A 15,266-nucleotide genomic window follows, 5' to 3' on the forward strand; every position below is an offset into this window, starting at 1 on the left:
GTTGGAGGTCCTGCACAGCAAAGAAGTCTTGCATGAATTTGTGCAAGAAAATGTTGGCATATCAGGGAACAAATCTGGTTCCCATGGCTGTTCCTTGTGTCCGAATGTTGGGGAATATTTCAGTGGTCAAGGACATTCAGTCTCCGATCTTTGGGTAAGTGTCCTCCAAGGTAGACTTGGAGGTACAAAACACTGGAGAATCGCTGAGCAGACACTGATAGCCAGGTTCAGTACCTGTGAAGACGGCCTCAGCTTCTCTAGCTTCCACCCTAAACATACTAAAACAGCCATACCCTACAGACAAGGCCTAGGCATACACAGGATCTTGGGTTCATGTCGCACTACAGGTGACCCCAACACACTGCTCTGAGTCTGTAAAATCTCTCTTACTGTCCTATTTTGACACCATCACCTTCAAACATTGTTCTGATCTCTCCGCCTTAATCAGTTTGTACAGCTTTGGATTAGGTATTACACTCTCACACTCACCCCCCACTCATGGATAGACACACACGCGCACACACTCTCTTTCTCTCACACACACACAAACTCACTCTCTCACTTTTTCACACACACACACACACACACACACACACACACACACACACACACACACACACACACACACACACACACACACACACACTCACTCTCTCACACACACACACTTTGTCCCTCTCTCTCACACACACTCTCTCACTCTCGCACACACACTCTTTCACTCTCTCTCACACACACACGCTCTCGTTCTCGTACACACGCTCTCTTTCACACACACTTTCTCTCTCACTGTCACAGACACACACACTCTCTCTCACACATACACTCTCTCTCTCACACACACAAACACTCTCTCTCTCTCTCACTCACACACACACACACTCTCTCACTCTCTCACACACACACAAAAGTAAACCTGTGGGGTGAGTCATGTCACCAAAGGCTTTGTTTATTTGCAGATGCATTCTATTTTGTTCAAGAAACATGCAATTTGTAGTCATAGTCAGTCAGTGTGGCATTTTATAAATTCCTGCCTTTGGAATAAAGCCAGCCTGATTCCAGGTTAAAACTCTGATACAGATTCTGAACAAAGCCTCACACCTACAATTCATGTCTGACCTGAAATGTCATCGTTTGTAAATTCCTTTCTCTCTCTGGCCTTTCAATGTTTGGAAAGTTAAGCAGACACTGATGGAACTTTTAATTTCGGGGCAGTGACTTGAAACAGATTCTGGAATTTGCATCTTAATCAATCAAAACTTGCATCTCCTTTCTAACAGAGTTCTCCAGGCCGTGCTTCTGCAATTTCTAGAATGCAGGAGCGTGTGAAAGATGAAAGATTCAACTGGAGGCAGTCAGTTATCTACTTTAGGTTTGTTCACTCCACTCACACCAGTTGTATGATCCTTTGCTATCTCTGCCCTTCATCTTTCTGCCTATAAACTCTATGTCTGTGTATTTTCCTCATAGAACCCCTACAGTATGGAAACAGGCCATTCAGCCCAACAAGTCCACACCATCTCTCCGAAAAGCATCCCACCCAGACACATTCCCCTACCCCTGTATTTCCCATGTCTAACCCACCTAACCTAAACATCCCTGGGCAATAAGGGGCAATTTAGCATGGCCAATCCACCTACCCTGCACATCTTTGTGGACTGTAGGAGGAAACTCACACAAACTCAGGGAAACATGCTAACTCCACACAGTCACCCAAGGGTGGAATTGAACCCAGGTCTCTGGCACTGTGAGGCAGCAGTGCTAACCACAGAGACACCCTAATTCTCTCACTACACCTAACAAAGGGGCTGCACTCTGAAAGCCTGTGATTTCAAATAAACCTGTTGGATTTATAATGCGGGGTTGTCTGATTTTTGACTTTGTCAACCCCAGTCCAACACTGGAGCCCTTGAGACTGATGAACTCTTCCAAGCTGTTTGATGCAACAAGGTCTCCAAGATGATACAACTGAAGTTGAGAAAGTGCAATGTTTAGATTTAACTAGATAGAGTGCAGAAAAATGTATACAATGTCCAAGGAAACAATGGTGTTTGGTAATGCCATCAAATTCAAGAGAGAGCTTATGAGGGAAATAGATTGTCAGGGGCAGGGTGGGGGCATTGGCAGGGGTAGTTGGCAAAGCCTGAGACAGCAGGTTGTGCTCAATTTTTAATTTCAGATCATGTGCAATGCAGGAATGTTACACCAATACTGCAACTAGTTGACCTCGGCTGGATAATTATTTTCACATCCAGCTACGATACTTCTGGTTTAATTTAGTTTTGGTTTATTCTTTTCGAACATGTGTGGCACCCCTGAGGAGGCATGGCAGCAACTTAATGGGAAGACAGCAGGAATGAGCAACTTCAGTCATCTGGAGACACCAGAGATGCTGGAGCTGCCCTCTCTTGAACAAAGGAAGCTAATCAGAGATTTATTAGAGGTGTTCTCAATGTTAAGGAGTTTTTGTAGAGAAGAGTATGGCAAACCTATTTCCACAGGGGAAGGATTGCAGAGTCATACAACATGGAAACAGATCCTTTGGCCCAACTTGTCCATGCCAACCAGGTATGGGTTAGTAAATTTGCAGACGACACTAAGGTCGGTGGAGTTGTGGATAGTGACGAAGGATGCTGTAGGTTGCAGAGAGACAGAGATAAGCTGCAGAGCTGGGCTGAGAGGTGGCAAATGGAGTTTAATGCAGATAAGTGTGAGGTGATGCACTTTGGTAGGAGTAACCGGAAGGCACAGTACAGGGCTAATGGTAAGATTCTTAGTAGTGTAGATGAGCAGAGAGATCTCGGTGTCCATGTACACAGATCCTTGAAAGTTGCCACCCAGGTTGACAGGGCTGTTGAGAAGGCATACAGTGTTTTAGCTTTTATTAATAGAGGGATCGAGTTCCGGAACCAAGAGGTTATGGTGAAGCTGTACAAAACTCTGGTGCGGCCGCACTTGGAGTATTGTGTACAGCTCTGGTCACCGCATTATAAGAAGGATGTGGAAGCTTTGGAAATGGTGCAGAGGTGATTTACTTGGATGTTGCCTGGTATGGAGGGAAGGTCTTACGAGGAAAGGCTGAGGGACTTGAGGCTGTTTTCATTAGAGAAAAGAAGGTTGAGAGGTGACTTAATTGAAACATATAAAATAATCAGAGGGTTAGATAGGGTGGATAGGGAGAACCTTTTTCCTAGGATGGTGACGGCGAGCACGAGGGGGCATATCTTTAAATTGAGGGCTGAAAAATATAGGACAGATGTCAGAGGTAGTTTCTTTACTCAGAGAGTAGTAAAGGAATGGAACGCTTTGCCTGCAACGGTAGTAGATTCGCCAACTTTAGGTACATTTAAGTCGTCATTGGACAAGCATATGGACGTACATGGAATAGTGTAGGTTAGATGGGCTTGAGATCGGTATGACAGGTCGGCACAACATTGAGGGCCAAAGGGCCTGTACTGTGCTGTAATGTTCTATGTTCTATGTATCCTAAATTGAACAAATCCCATTTGCCTGTGTTTGCCCCATATCCCTCTAAATGCTTCCTATTCAGGTAACTGTCCAAATGTCTCTTAAATGTTGCTATTGTACCGGCCTCCACCACCTCCTGTGGCAGCTCATTCTGTACACACACCACCCTCTGAGTGAAAAAGCTGACCCTCAGGTCCCTTTCAAATCTTTCCCCCTCACCTTAAACCTATTCCCTCTAGTTTTGGACTCCACTACCCTGGGAAAAAGACCTATCCACCTTATCTAATCTCCTCATGACTTTATTAATCTCTATAAGATCTCCCACCAGCTTCCAATACTCAGGGGAAAAAAGTCCCAGCCTATCCAGCCTCTCCTTACAACAGAAGCTCTCCATTTCTGGCAATATCTTTGCAAATTTTTTTCCGTGCCCTTTCTAGTTTAAAAACATCCCTCCCATAGTACCGTGATAACAGTTTACAGACTGATGATGATGAGCAAAAGAACCAAACATAAAGTGAGAAGGATTTTTTTTAATGCAACGAGATTGTCATAGTCTGGAATTTACTGCCTGAAAGAAAGTTCTAACGCTGCTTTTAAAAGGGCATTCTATAAATAAATATCAGAAAAGGGCAATTTTCAACCATACAGGGAAAACAAATGGGAGGGACAGTGGGAAAACGGTTTCAAACAGTGGACACAGGCACAAAGGATCGAATGGTCTCCCCTATGCCAGGGGCTTTTGTCAGTCAAAATTTGCAGTAGCAGGGCATTAAACAGAATCTGTCTTTTGGTGGACTTGCCCTTGTACCCTTGAGCTCAAAACCATCCTTCCCAATAAAGTCACTGAAAGAGGGAACTGGCATGTCTCTGAGACAGAGCTCAACAAGGTATCTGTTTAACAGTGAATTTAACTTGGAACAGGATGTGAAGAAGGGACTGAATTCAACGTGAAATTTCCAAACAAAGGGGAGTAGTAAGGAGAGAGAAACATTGGAATATGAGTGAGAGAAAAGGAAAGGTGAACTGAAGGAAATGTACAAAATCAAACTAAATTTAAAAGTTATGCTGCTGTTTCAAGCCTCTGAACGTAAAAGTGTGGGGCTCCACCTTCGCAACACATTTGTTTGGTGCTGGTGAGAATGACTGGTAACAGTCGACATTGATGGGACTGGCAACATCTCTCTTTTTAGCAATACTCATCAGGCTGTCAATAACAATGAAAAATACATACAGGAGCCGGTCCCTCAAAACTGCACCATCTTTCGACAGGATTATGGCTGATCTGACAAAATTGTAATTGTTCGTGTAACAGCACAGCTTAACTTGATCAGGTGTGTTTAGTGGGCAATTCCTGGGGAAAAGTGGCAAAAAAAGGGGCAGCGTGTTTTGCAAAGCTAACAAAACTATATCACAGGGAACAGCCACTGGCTTTTAACATTCCAGGGATATCTGCTGCTCACAGCCACTGCATCAGTTACCCCTTGAAGCACTTGACATTATTTCAATGGTCACTCCTGATCCATTAATGAATCTGCTAGGACAATTACCTTGTGCAGTGTCTATCTCTTTAAATGCACAGAAATGTAATGTTCTGCACTTCAACGCACACCAAGTCTGCATTGGAGCTGTTTAATGATTCTGCACTTGAACTGGTACATAAAAGCCAAGTGTTGCTCAGCACCTTGCTAGAGAGAGTAAGCACAGTTCTCGACGATTTAGAGCTATTTGTACATTTTAAAAAAGCATCACATTCTATGAAGCACACAAGAATGAACTTGGGCATTCCAACTCTCTGATATTGAACTGACTTTCATCATCGGTGACCTGCCCTGTTGACCAGCAGTCCTTTTAGTAAGTTCCTGCTTCTATTAGTTTGGAGTGGCCAGCTATCACATACAGCATGATAGAATCACTAGCTTCTCACTCAATGATGACATTGTTCTAAGATCAGTCGACAGTCGTAAGGTACCAGAAGACACACTTTGGCTCAATGTGTCAGTGATCGGATTTTGAAAAGCTCAGCACAGTCCCCTGACAAGGTGCTACCTTCTCCCAACATGCATGTAAAAACTCATCTGGTTCATTAATGTCCTTGAGGGAAGGAAATCTGCAATCCTTACCTGGTCTGGCCTACATGTGACTGCAGACCCACAGCAATGTGGGTGACTCATTGAGACAGCAAGAACTGCCAATAGAGGAGTCAGAGATAACAGAGAGGGGAGCTAGAGGAATGCAGCAGGCCAGGCAGCATCAGAGGAGCAGGGGAGTTGACATTTCAGGTCAGGACCCTTCTTCAGATCTGCCCTCTGTGCAATTGGAGATGGGTAGTGCTGGCCTAGCCAGTGATGTCGACACGGCCATGACCATTTTGTTTTAAAGGCTCTGCCTATTGCACTGTAGAATGAATTTGACTGAAACCTTGCAATAAATACCTGCAGGATTAAAATCTTAAATAGGTACTTTATCACTGATTAATGTAAGCAGGTCCCAGTTATCGCCACCAAGGCATCTGCTCCACGTACACGCCAGGCTGCCAGCTTTTGGCCAGTTGAAAGCCAGGGAGGCAAGGACACACTGTTTTAAAAAAAGAGGGTAAGCGTATCGCATTTTTCTGCACCTGTTTGAATATAATAAAGCTCTTTCGCAAGAAAATTAAACAACTGGAAGCCAGCGACCGTACAGCTTGTCTGCAGATAACAAGGTGTGGAGCTGGATGAACACAGCAGGCAGGCTGTTTTCCATTGCTGAGAGGGGTATAGCCAGGCCAGGTTCCATATGGTGGTTAGAACTGCCAATGCTGGAGTCTGAGATAACACAGAGTGGAGCTGGAGGAACACAGCAGGCCAGGCAGCATCGGAGGAGCAGGAAAGCTGGTGTTTCGGGACGGGACCCTTCTGAAATTTCTGCATTCTAAAGAAATATTTCTGAAGAAGAGTCCCAACCCGAAATGCCAGCTTTCCTCCTCCTCCGATGCTGCCTGGCCTGCTGTGTTCCTCCATGGTGGGTCGACAAGCCATTTAAAACCAATGAAACGTCAGCTTTTGTGCTTCTTAGATGCTGCTTGGCCTGCTATGTTCATCCAGCCCCACACTTTGTTATCTTGCATTCTCCAGCATCTGCAATTCCCATTATCTCTGCTCACGACACGGATTGGAGTGGATGGTCTCACCCCAGGGTGACAAATCAGTGGAAGCTGTCCCCAGTCAGGCAAGCTTCTTTTCTGAGATAAGGATTTGGAATTGGCTCTAGACGTAATCTGCTTTAAAGGGAAGCTGCAGTAAGACGCAGGATTTCGGTTCCAGTATCGATTATATGGGGAAAGCCAGCGGGGAGTTTTTTTTTTGGAAAAGAATACGAATGCATTTTGTTTCGTTGGAATGGATGAAGGTGAATTTTCCCCCTACCCGGTGCCACAGGCCACGTCCAGGACCCGCTGACACTGATGCTGTCGTAGCAGTTGGACCACAGCGCTGCGGTATTCGTCTGTGCGGCTCCTTCTATCGCCGATATACAACTGCCAGACTTTGGCCGCTCTGCCGTCCGCATACTGGTCCGGCAAGCCCACGGCTGCCACCCCGAGCGATCGGGTCCGGTACACGTTGTCCACCATATGGCCGACTTCTCCGAACACGGAAACAGGCTCAGCGCCCACAAAAACTAAACAGGTTCAGCCACAGCCGCGGAACAAAATAAAAACTTCAGCACAACTCTCCGCAAAAAACTTTCTCAGCCAATCAGAGGCGCTGCTACAAGCACGCCCCTTTCCACTGACCACACCCCCGCAACACTGACCACACCCCTCACCCTGGCCGCAAACCCTCCACACTCTGACCACACCCCCGCAACACTGACCACACCCCCACGCACTGACCACACCCCCACACACTGACCACACCCCTCACGTGCTGACCACACCCCCACACACTGACCCCACCCCACACACTGACCACACCCCTCACGTGCTGACCACACCCCCCCCACACTGACCATACCCCTCACCTATTAACAAAGTGTGAAGCTGGATGAACACAGCAGGCCAAGCAGCATCTCAGGAGCACAAAAGCTGACGTTTCGGGTCGAGACCCTTCATCAGAGAGGAGGATGGGGAGAGGGTTCTGGAATAAATAGGGAGAGAGGGGGAGGCGGACCGAAGATGGAGAAAAGAAGATAGGTGGAGAGAGTATAGGTGGGGAGGTACGGAGGGGATAGGTTAGTCCAGGGAAGACGGACAGGTCAAGGAGGTGGGATGAGGTTAGTAGGTAGGAGATGGAGGTGCGGCTTGGGGTGGGAGGAAGGGATGGGTGAGAGGAAGAACAGGTTAGGGAGGCAGAGACAGGTTGGACTGGTTTTGGGATGCAGTGAGGGGAGGGGAAGAGCTGGGCTGGTTGTGTTGTGCAGTGGGGGGAGGGGACGAACTGGGCTGGTTTTGGGATGCGGTGGGGGAAGGGGAGATTTTGAAACTGGTGAAGTCCACATTGATACCATTGGGCTGCAGGGTTCCCAGGCGGAATATGAGTTGCTGTTCCTGCAACCTTCGGGTGGCATCATTGTGGCACTGCAGGAGGCCCATGATGGACATGTCATCTAAAGAATGGGAGGGGGAGTGGAAATGGTTTGCGACTGGGAGGTGCAGTTGTTTATTGCGAAGCGAGAGGAGGTGTTCTGCAAAGCGGTCCCCAAGCCTCCGCTTGGTTTCCCCAATGTAGAGGAAGTCACACCGGGTACAGTGGATGCAGTATACCACATTGGCAGAAGTGCAGGTGAACCTCTGCTTAATGTGGAAAGTCATCTGGGGCCTGGGATAGGGGTGAGGGAGGAGGTGTGGGGGCAAGTGTAGCATTTCCTGCGGTTGCAGGGGAAGGTGCCGGGTGTGGTGGGGTTGGAGGGCAGTGTGGAGCGAACAAGGGAGTCACGGAGAGAGTGGTCTCTCCGGAAAGCAGATCAGGGTGGGGTCGGATTGTAGATGGCGGAAGTGTCGGAGGATGATGCGTTGTATCCGGAGGTTGGTGGGGTGGTGTGTGAGAACGAGGGGAATCCTCTTTGGGCGGTTGTGGCGGGGGCGGGGTGTGAGGGATGCGTTGCGGGAAATGCGGGACATGCTGTCAAGGGAACCCTGCAGACCAATGGTATCAATGTGGACTTCACCAGCTTCAAAATCTCCCCTTCCCCCACCGCATCCCAAAACCAGCCCAGTTCGTCCCCTCCCCCCACTGCACCACACAACCAGCCCAGCTCTTCCCCTCCACCCACTGCATCCCAAAACCAGTCCAGCCTGTCTCTGCCTCCCTAACCTGTTCTTCCTCTTACCCATCCCTTCCTCCCACCCCAAGCCGCACCCCCATCTCCTACCTACTAACCTCATCCCACCTCCTTGACCTGTCCGTCTTCCCTGGACTGACCTATCCCCTCCCTACCTCCCCACCTATACTCTCCTTGCCACCATCTTCGGTCCACCTCCCCCTCTCTCCCTATTTATTCCAGAACCCTCACCCCATCCCCCTCTCTGATGAAGGGTCTAGGCCCGAAAAGTCAGCTTTTGTGCTCCTGAGATGCCGCTGGGCCTGCTGTGTTCATCCAGCCTCACACTTTATTATCTTGGATTCTCCAGCATCTGCAGTTCCCATTATCACTCACACCCCTCACCTACTGACCACACCCCTCACCCATTTACCATACCCCTTCACACTCTGACCATACTCCTTCACACACTGACTACACCCATCACACACTGGCAACATCACCGCCCCCACCCACTGAACACACACCCTAACCCACTGACCACACCCCTCACCCTGACCATACCCCTTCACACTGACCACACCCCCTCACACTCTGACCATACACCCTCACACCCTGACTACAACCCCTCCACATAGACCACACCCCACACCCACTGACTATCCCCCTCACACTCTGACCACACCCCCTGACACTCTAACCACACCCCTTCACACACTGACCACACCCCCTCACTCTGACCACACCCACACACTCTGACCACACCCATACACTCTGACCACACCCCTCATCCACTGGCAACATCTTCTCCACACCCACTGAACACACACCCTCAGACTGACCACACCCACAACTCATGACCAGACCCTTTGCACTGACCACACACACCCACTGACCACACCTCACACACTGACTACACCCATAACACACTGACCATTCCCCCTCACCCACTGGCAACTTCATCCCCATACCCCCTCACACAATGACCATACCCCTGACAGTCTGACCACAACCCCTCACCCACTGACTGCTCCCCTCCCCATGGACCTCACCCCCTCACACTGATCACACCCTTCACCCACTGACCACACCCCCTCAGTCACTGACCACACCCTTCCCCCACAAATTGCACCCCCTCACCCAATGACCACACCCGCTCACTCACTGGCAACATCATTCCCACACCCACTGACCACATGCCCTCATACAATGACCACACCCCCACCCACTGACCATACCCTTCACACACTGACCATACCCATGCCCACTGACCACACCACACACACTGACTACACCCATCACACACTGGCAACATCACCACCCCCACCCACTGACCACACCCTCCAAAACCATTGACCACACACCCTCACCCACTGACCACAACCCTCACACAATGGCCACACACGCGATCACTGACCACACACCTCACCACTGACCACCCTCCTCACCCTGACCGTACCCCTTCACACTGACCACACCCCCTCACACTCTGACCATGCACCCTCACACCCTGACTACAACCCCTCCACATAGACCACACCCCACACCCACTGACTATCCCCCTCACACTCTGACCACACCCCCTGACACTCTAACCACACCCCCTCACTCTGACCACACCCCCACACTCTGACCATACCCCTCATCCACTAGCAACCTCATCCCCACACCCACTGACAACACACCCTCACAGACTGACCGCACCCACAACTCTTGACTACACCCTTCACATACTGACAACACCCACACCCACTGACCACACCTCACACACTGACTACACCCATAACACACTGACCATACCCCCTCACCCACTGGCAACTTCATCCCCATACCCCCTCACACAATGACCATACCCCTGACAGTCTGACCACAACCCCTCACCCGCTGACTGCACCCCTCACCCACTGACTGCACCCCATAACTGACCACACTCCTCACACGCTGACTGCACTCCCTCACCCACTGACCAGACCCCCTCACTCACTGACCGCAGCCCTCACCCACGCATCTCAACTCCTTACACTGACCACACCCTTCACTCACTGACCACACCCCCTCAGTCACTGACCACACCCCTTCACCCACTGACCTCACCCCCTCTCCCATTGGAAGTGATGTTCTTACCTGAGTTTTGATCTTGTTTTCAAACATCACAGAAAACAGCTACCAATTTGGAGACCCTTCCACAGAGTGTCCGTCCAGGCAGCAGAAGGTCCTCTTCAGATGGCCCATTGTCTGTTCGATGGGGCCCTGGCTAATGCATGAGGAGCACTGGAGCGCTACTCAGCCTCAGTGTTAGGGTTGTGCAGTGAGCCCTTTAGCCTTCCCTTTGATGAGGGTACCCTTGTCATTGACAAGGAGATAATGGGGCAGGGAACCCTGGGATTGCGCCGAACGCTGTGACAGCTTCTGGTCAGTGGCTGCCCATCTGTCGGAAGCATTGCCTGTGGTCACAAACGAGCCGGGGCTTTGAGGGAGTGAAATCCTTTCCTGTTCAGCAATTGACCTGGAGGATGTCAAGAAGCTCTGGGAGCCATGTATACAATCAATAACCATGTTTTATTGAAGGGAACACAGTGATGACCATAAATCTAGTATATTTATGGATAATGATGGAATAGTGTGGGGGGAGGGGCTCAGATTAGTTCACAGGTCAGCGCAACATCGAGGGCCGAACGGCCTGTTCTGCGCTGTGTTGTTCTATGCTCTATGTTCTATGTTCTGTGTTCTATCTATAGGGAAGCTTGACTGTCTCGGTCCATAGTGAACAGGACAAGCTGTATTTCTTTGCTGTAAGGGTATTGGTGAACTCACGTAAATGCTTGAGGGTTGCTGAATGGAAGATACCAAGTATGTCGCCGTTTGGGAGTGAGGGAATTCAATGCCACTGTGGTCTGCAGTAGCACAGGACCCTTACAGAGACCCGACAACAACATCTCTAACCATCTTTACCAGTCAGCCCACTGTCCTGTGAACCCTTACTGTTCAGAGTTCCTTGCAGTATAGCCTCCTTTTCACCTCAGGTCCCCTTCACCCATTACGGTGTAAATGTTTAAGAATTGCAAGCAAAATTGCAAATTCTCAAGAGCTGGTTGAATAGAGCAGCGTCACCCTTCACACTGTCAGCATTTTCACAAAGAAACAGTTTTGGAGGAAATTTGTAGTCAGCAAAGTTTGGGAGAAGAAACCTACCTCACCAAGTACACAATCTCAAAGTCTCAGAGATAGTAGGAACTGCCGATGCTGGCAAATCAAAGATAAGAAGGTGTGGAGCTGGATGAACACAGCAGGGCAAGCAGCATCAGAGGAGCAGAAAAGCTAACACTTCTGACCCTTCTTCAGAAAATCCTCTGAAAAAGTCAACTTTCCTGCTCCTCTGATGCTGCCTGGCCTGCTGCATTCCTCCAGCTCCACATCGTGTTATCTAAAATGTTTGTGAGATTTGCAAACATCTATTCCCCATTTTTCGCTCACAAAATTGGGCCCGCGAATGTAATTCCAGTGTTGCTGGGGCATCAATGTGTTTTCATGGCATGCCAATAAATTTGCAAGTGGTTCATGAAGTTCAAGAAACCCAGTTCAGTTGAAAGGTTGTGAGAAGCTGGAAGCAAAATGTTAACCCTGAGCCTTGCATTTAAAGTTAAATTTTTGCCTCCTCTCCAATTAAGGTCACCCTCCCGCCTGCTCTTCTAAAATTGCTAGGCAGTCCAGATGCTTTTGCCCACTGCCTGTCATATCAGTGTAACTCTGATTGAAATGTATAATTTTCTCAAGAGTGCTGGGCAGACGAGACGCAGGGAGGATGTCGTCCTTGGTTGCCAAGTCTAGAATACGAGATAAGCTATTTCGGTCTGAGACGAGGAAACATTTCTTCATTCAGAGGGTGGTTAACTGTAGAAATCACTACCAAAGGAGGCAGTGGAGTCAAATCACTGAATATCTTCAAGATAGAGGCCACTATATGTTTAGCTTTTAAAGGTATCAAGGAGTATAAGGAGAAAGCAGGAATATTATGTTGAGGATCAGCCATAATGGTATTGAATGGTGCAGCAGGGTTGAAGGGCTGAATGGTTTACTCCTGCTCATAGTTTTTGTTGTTCTAAATGGTCCAGATTTGCAATTAACTACATCACGTTTAACACAAGACTCTGTTCTTGTTAGACCAGCCAATGGTTATCCTCCATTGCATAAAAAAAGCTGTTCCTGTAATTTGGTAATTTGGCTTATTGAGTCTGCAGTGACCCCCTGAAGAGCATCCTACATACCCACACCCCATCCTATCCTCATATTAACCAGTGGCCAACCCACCTAACACGCACATCATTGGACAGTTACAGAAATCAGAGCACCTGGTGGAAACTCATACAGACATCGGGAGAACATGCAAACTCTACACAAACAGTCGGACGAGGCTGGAATCAAACCTGAGTCCCTGTTGCTATGAAGCAGCAGTGCTAACCATTGAGACACTGTGCCACCCTATGCCAGATCCTGAGCCAAAGTCTGAAACCAGTCCCACCACAGCTGGGGATAATTATTTTAAAACTTTGTTTTGTGCAGTTTTATTCTTGATATAGATCTAACTTCAATTTGCTCTTTCAGAATAAATGTTTGCTGTATAAAGCCACGATGGGTGAAATTTTTATACACAAATATATTAAACTTGCAAGTGAAAATGACGTGTAAAGGATAAAAACTATGTGGTAAGTTTTGCAGTGAAAACAGATGTGCCCTTGAACACCACAAGGATCAGTTCAGCCAATGGGCCAAAGTCAATATTTTTGCATGGAAAATGTTTACAATATTAATCATTTGACCAGCTCTAACCAAATAACAAAACTTGAGTCTTGTTTCATGGAAACATTCCCTGTTGCAGTTCTATCAATCTCCTGCATCATTCGTTTATGGACTCCCCGAGGAGATCACCACTTGTGAAATTTCCGGCAGAATCTTGCCCGAATCCATGGCTGCTTGGACCATTCCAATGGGCCTTTATAATATGATCACTGACGCCATCCAGTTGGCTGTGCACCTCACAACGTCACATTGTAAAGGAGAGAAATTATCATGTGACAGCATCGAGGAGCTGCTCTTTTCCTCACATGATGGTAATGGAGAGAAACCTGAGGAGAGGGCTGTCTGAGAAATCACAGCATTTCAGAAGCATCACATTATAAAAACAGGCCATTTCGTCCATGTGTCTGCACCAGCTCTCCGAATAAGTATCATGACTAAGCACCATTCTTCTGTCTTTTCCTCATAATCCCATATTCAAAAAGTCATCCGATGCCCTCCTAAATGCATCAATTAATGTACATGCATCACACCTCCAGGCAGTGCATTCCAGATCCTAACTGCTCACCGCATGCAGAAATCTTTTCCCACATCTCTCTTGCTTCTTATGCAAACCACTTTATATTCCAATCCCTCATCCTTGATCCTTTTGCCAGAGCAAACAGTTTCTACTTATCCACTGTGTCCAGCCGCCTCAAGATTTTGAAACCTTCTATCAGAGCTTCTTGTCCACAGGGGGAACAACACAAACCTCTCCAAACTATCCTCATAACTGAAGTTTTTCATTCCTGTAACCATTCTTGTAAATCTCCTCTTCACTTTCTTCAGTGTGTTCGCATTCTTCTTATTATGTGTTGCCCAAAACTCTACACAATACTCCAGCTGAGATCTAATGCCTGTTCTGTAGAGATTGAACATCACCTCTATGGTCTGGTACTCTTTGCCTCTGTTAGTGCAGCCCAGGATACTGCCTACTCTGCTCATTTATCTCTCCATTTTTCCTATCACCTTCACTGATCTATGCTCATAAGTATCCAGATCTCTTTGCATGTGCACCCACATAGAATTATACTCCCTGGTTTATATAGTCTATCTTATTTCCTTCTACCAAAATGCATCACTGTCTGCTTCTCTACTTTGAACTTTCTGCCCACTCCAGGAACTTGTCAATGACGTTTTGGAGTTCTGTACTGTCCTCTTCACAATTTGCAATTCATTCAAGTGTAGTATCATCTGCAAACTTTGAAGTTGCCCCTGCACAACAAGCTCTAAGTACATACCAGGAAAAACAATGGTCGCAATACTGATCCCTTGGGAAGTCCATTACAAAGCTTCCTCCAGACTGAAAAACATCCATTGACCATTACTCTTTATTCCCCATGACTAACTACATGAAATCGTGTGAGGCATGGACAGGGTAAATAGTCCAGGGTAGGGAAGTCCAATATTAGTGGGCATAGGTTTAAGGTGAGAGGGGAAAGATTTGAAAAGGACCTGAGGGCTAACTTTTCCATGCATTTGAGTGGTGTGTGTACAGAACGAGCTGCCAGAGGAGGTGGTGAAGGCTAGTACAATGACAACATTTAAAAGGAATCTGGATGGGTACACAAATAGGAAAGGTTTTGAGGTATATGAACCAAATGCTGGCAAATGAGATTAAGTCAGATTGGGTTGTCTGGTCTGTGTGGATGAGTAGGGCCAAAGGGTCTGTTTCTCTACTGTCTGACCATGACTCTACGATTCTAAGTGGGAATATTCACTGATGT

The 15,266-nt window shown here is 47.7% G+C and overlaps 1 protein-coding gene across 1 annotated transcript in view; it reads right to left on the minus strand.

Moving 5' to 3' along the window:
- The window catches only part of gnmt (glycine N-methyltransferase), a 47,021-nt gene extending 39,869 nt beyond the window's left edge, over nucleotides 1–7,152 (minus strand). Inside the window, exon 1 of the mRNA XM_048530388.2 lies at nucleotides 6,873–7,152. Within this exon, the coding sequence (XP_048386345.1) occupies nucleotides 6,873–7,078 (206 nt within the window). The 5' untranslated portion in view covers nucleotides 7,079–7,152. The remainder of the gene's footprint in view (nucleotides 1–6,872) is intronic.
- Between the last annotated feature and the right edge of the window lie 8,114 nt (nucleotides 7,153–15,266).

This window comes from Stegostoma tigrinum, chromosome 4 (genome assembly GCF_030684315.1).
Source record: "Stegostoma tigrinum isolate sSteTig4 chromosome 4, sSteTig4.hap1, whole genome shotgun sequence".
Classification (NCBI taxonomy): domain Eukaryota; kingdom Metazoa; phylum Chordata; class Chondrichthyes; order Orectolobiformes; family Stegostomatidae; genus Stegostoma; species Stegostoma tigrinum.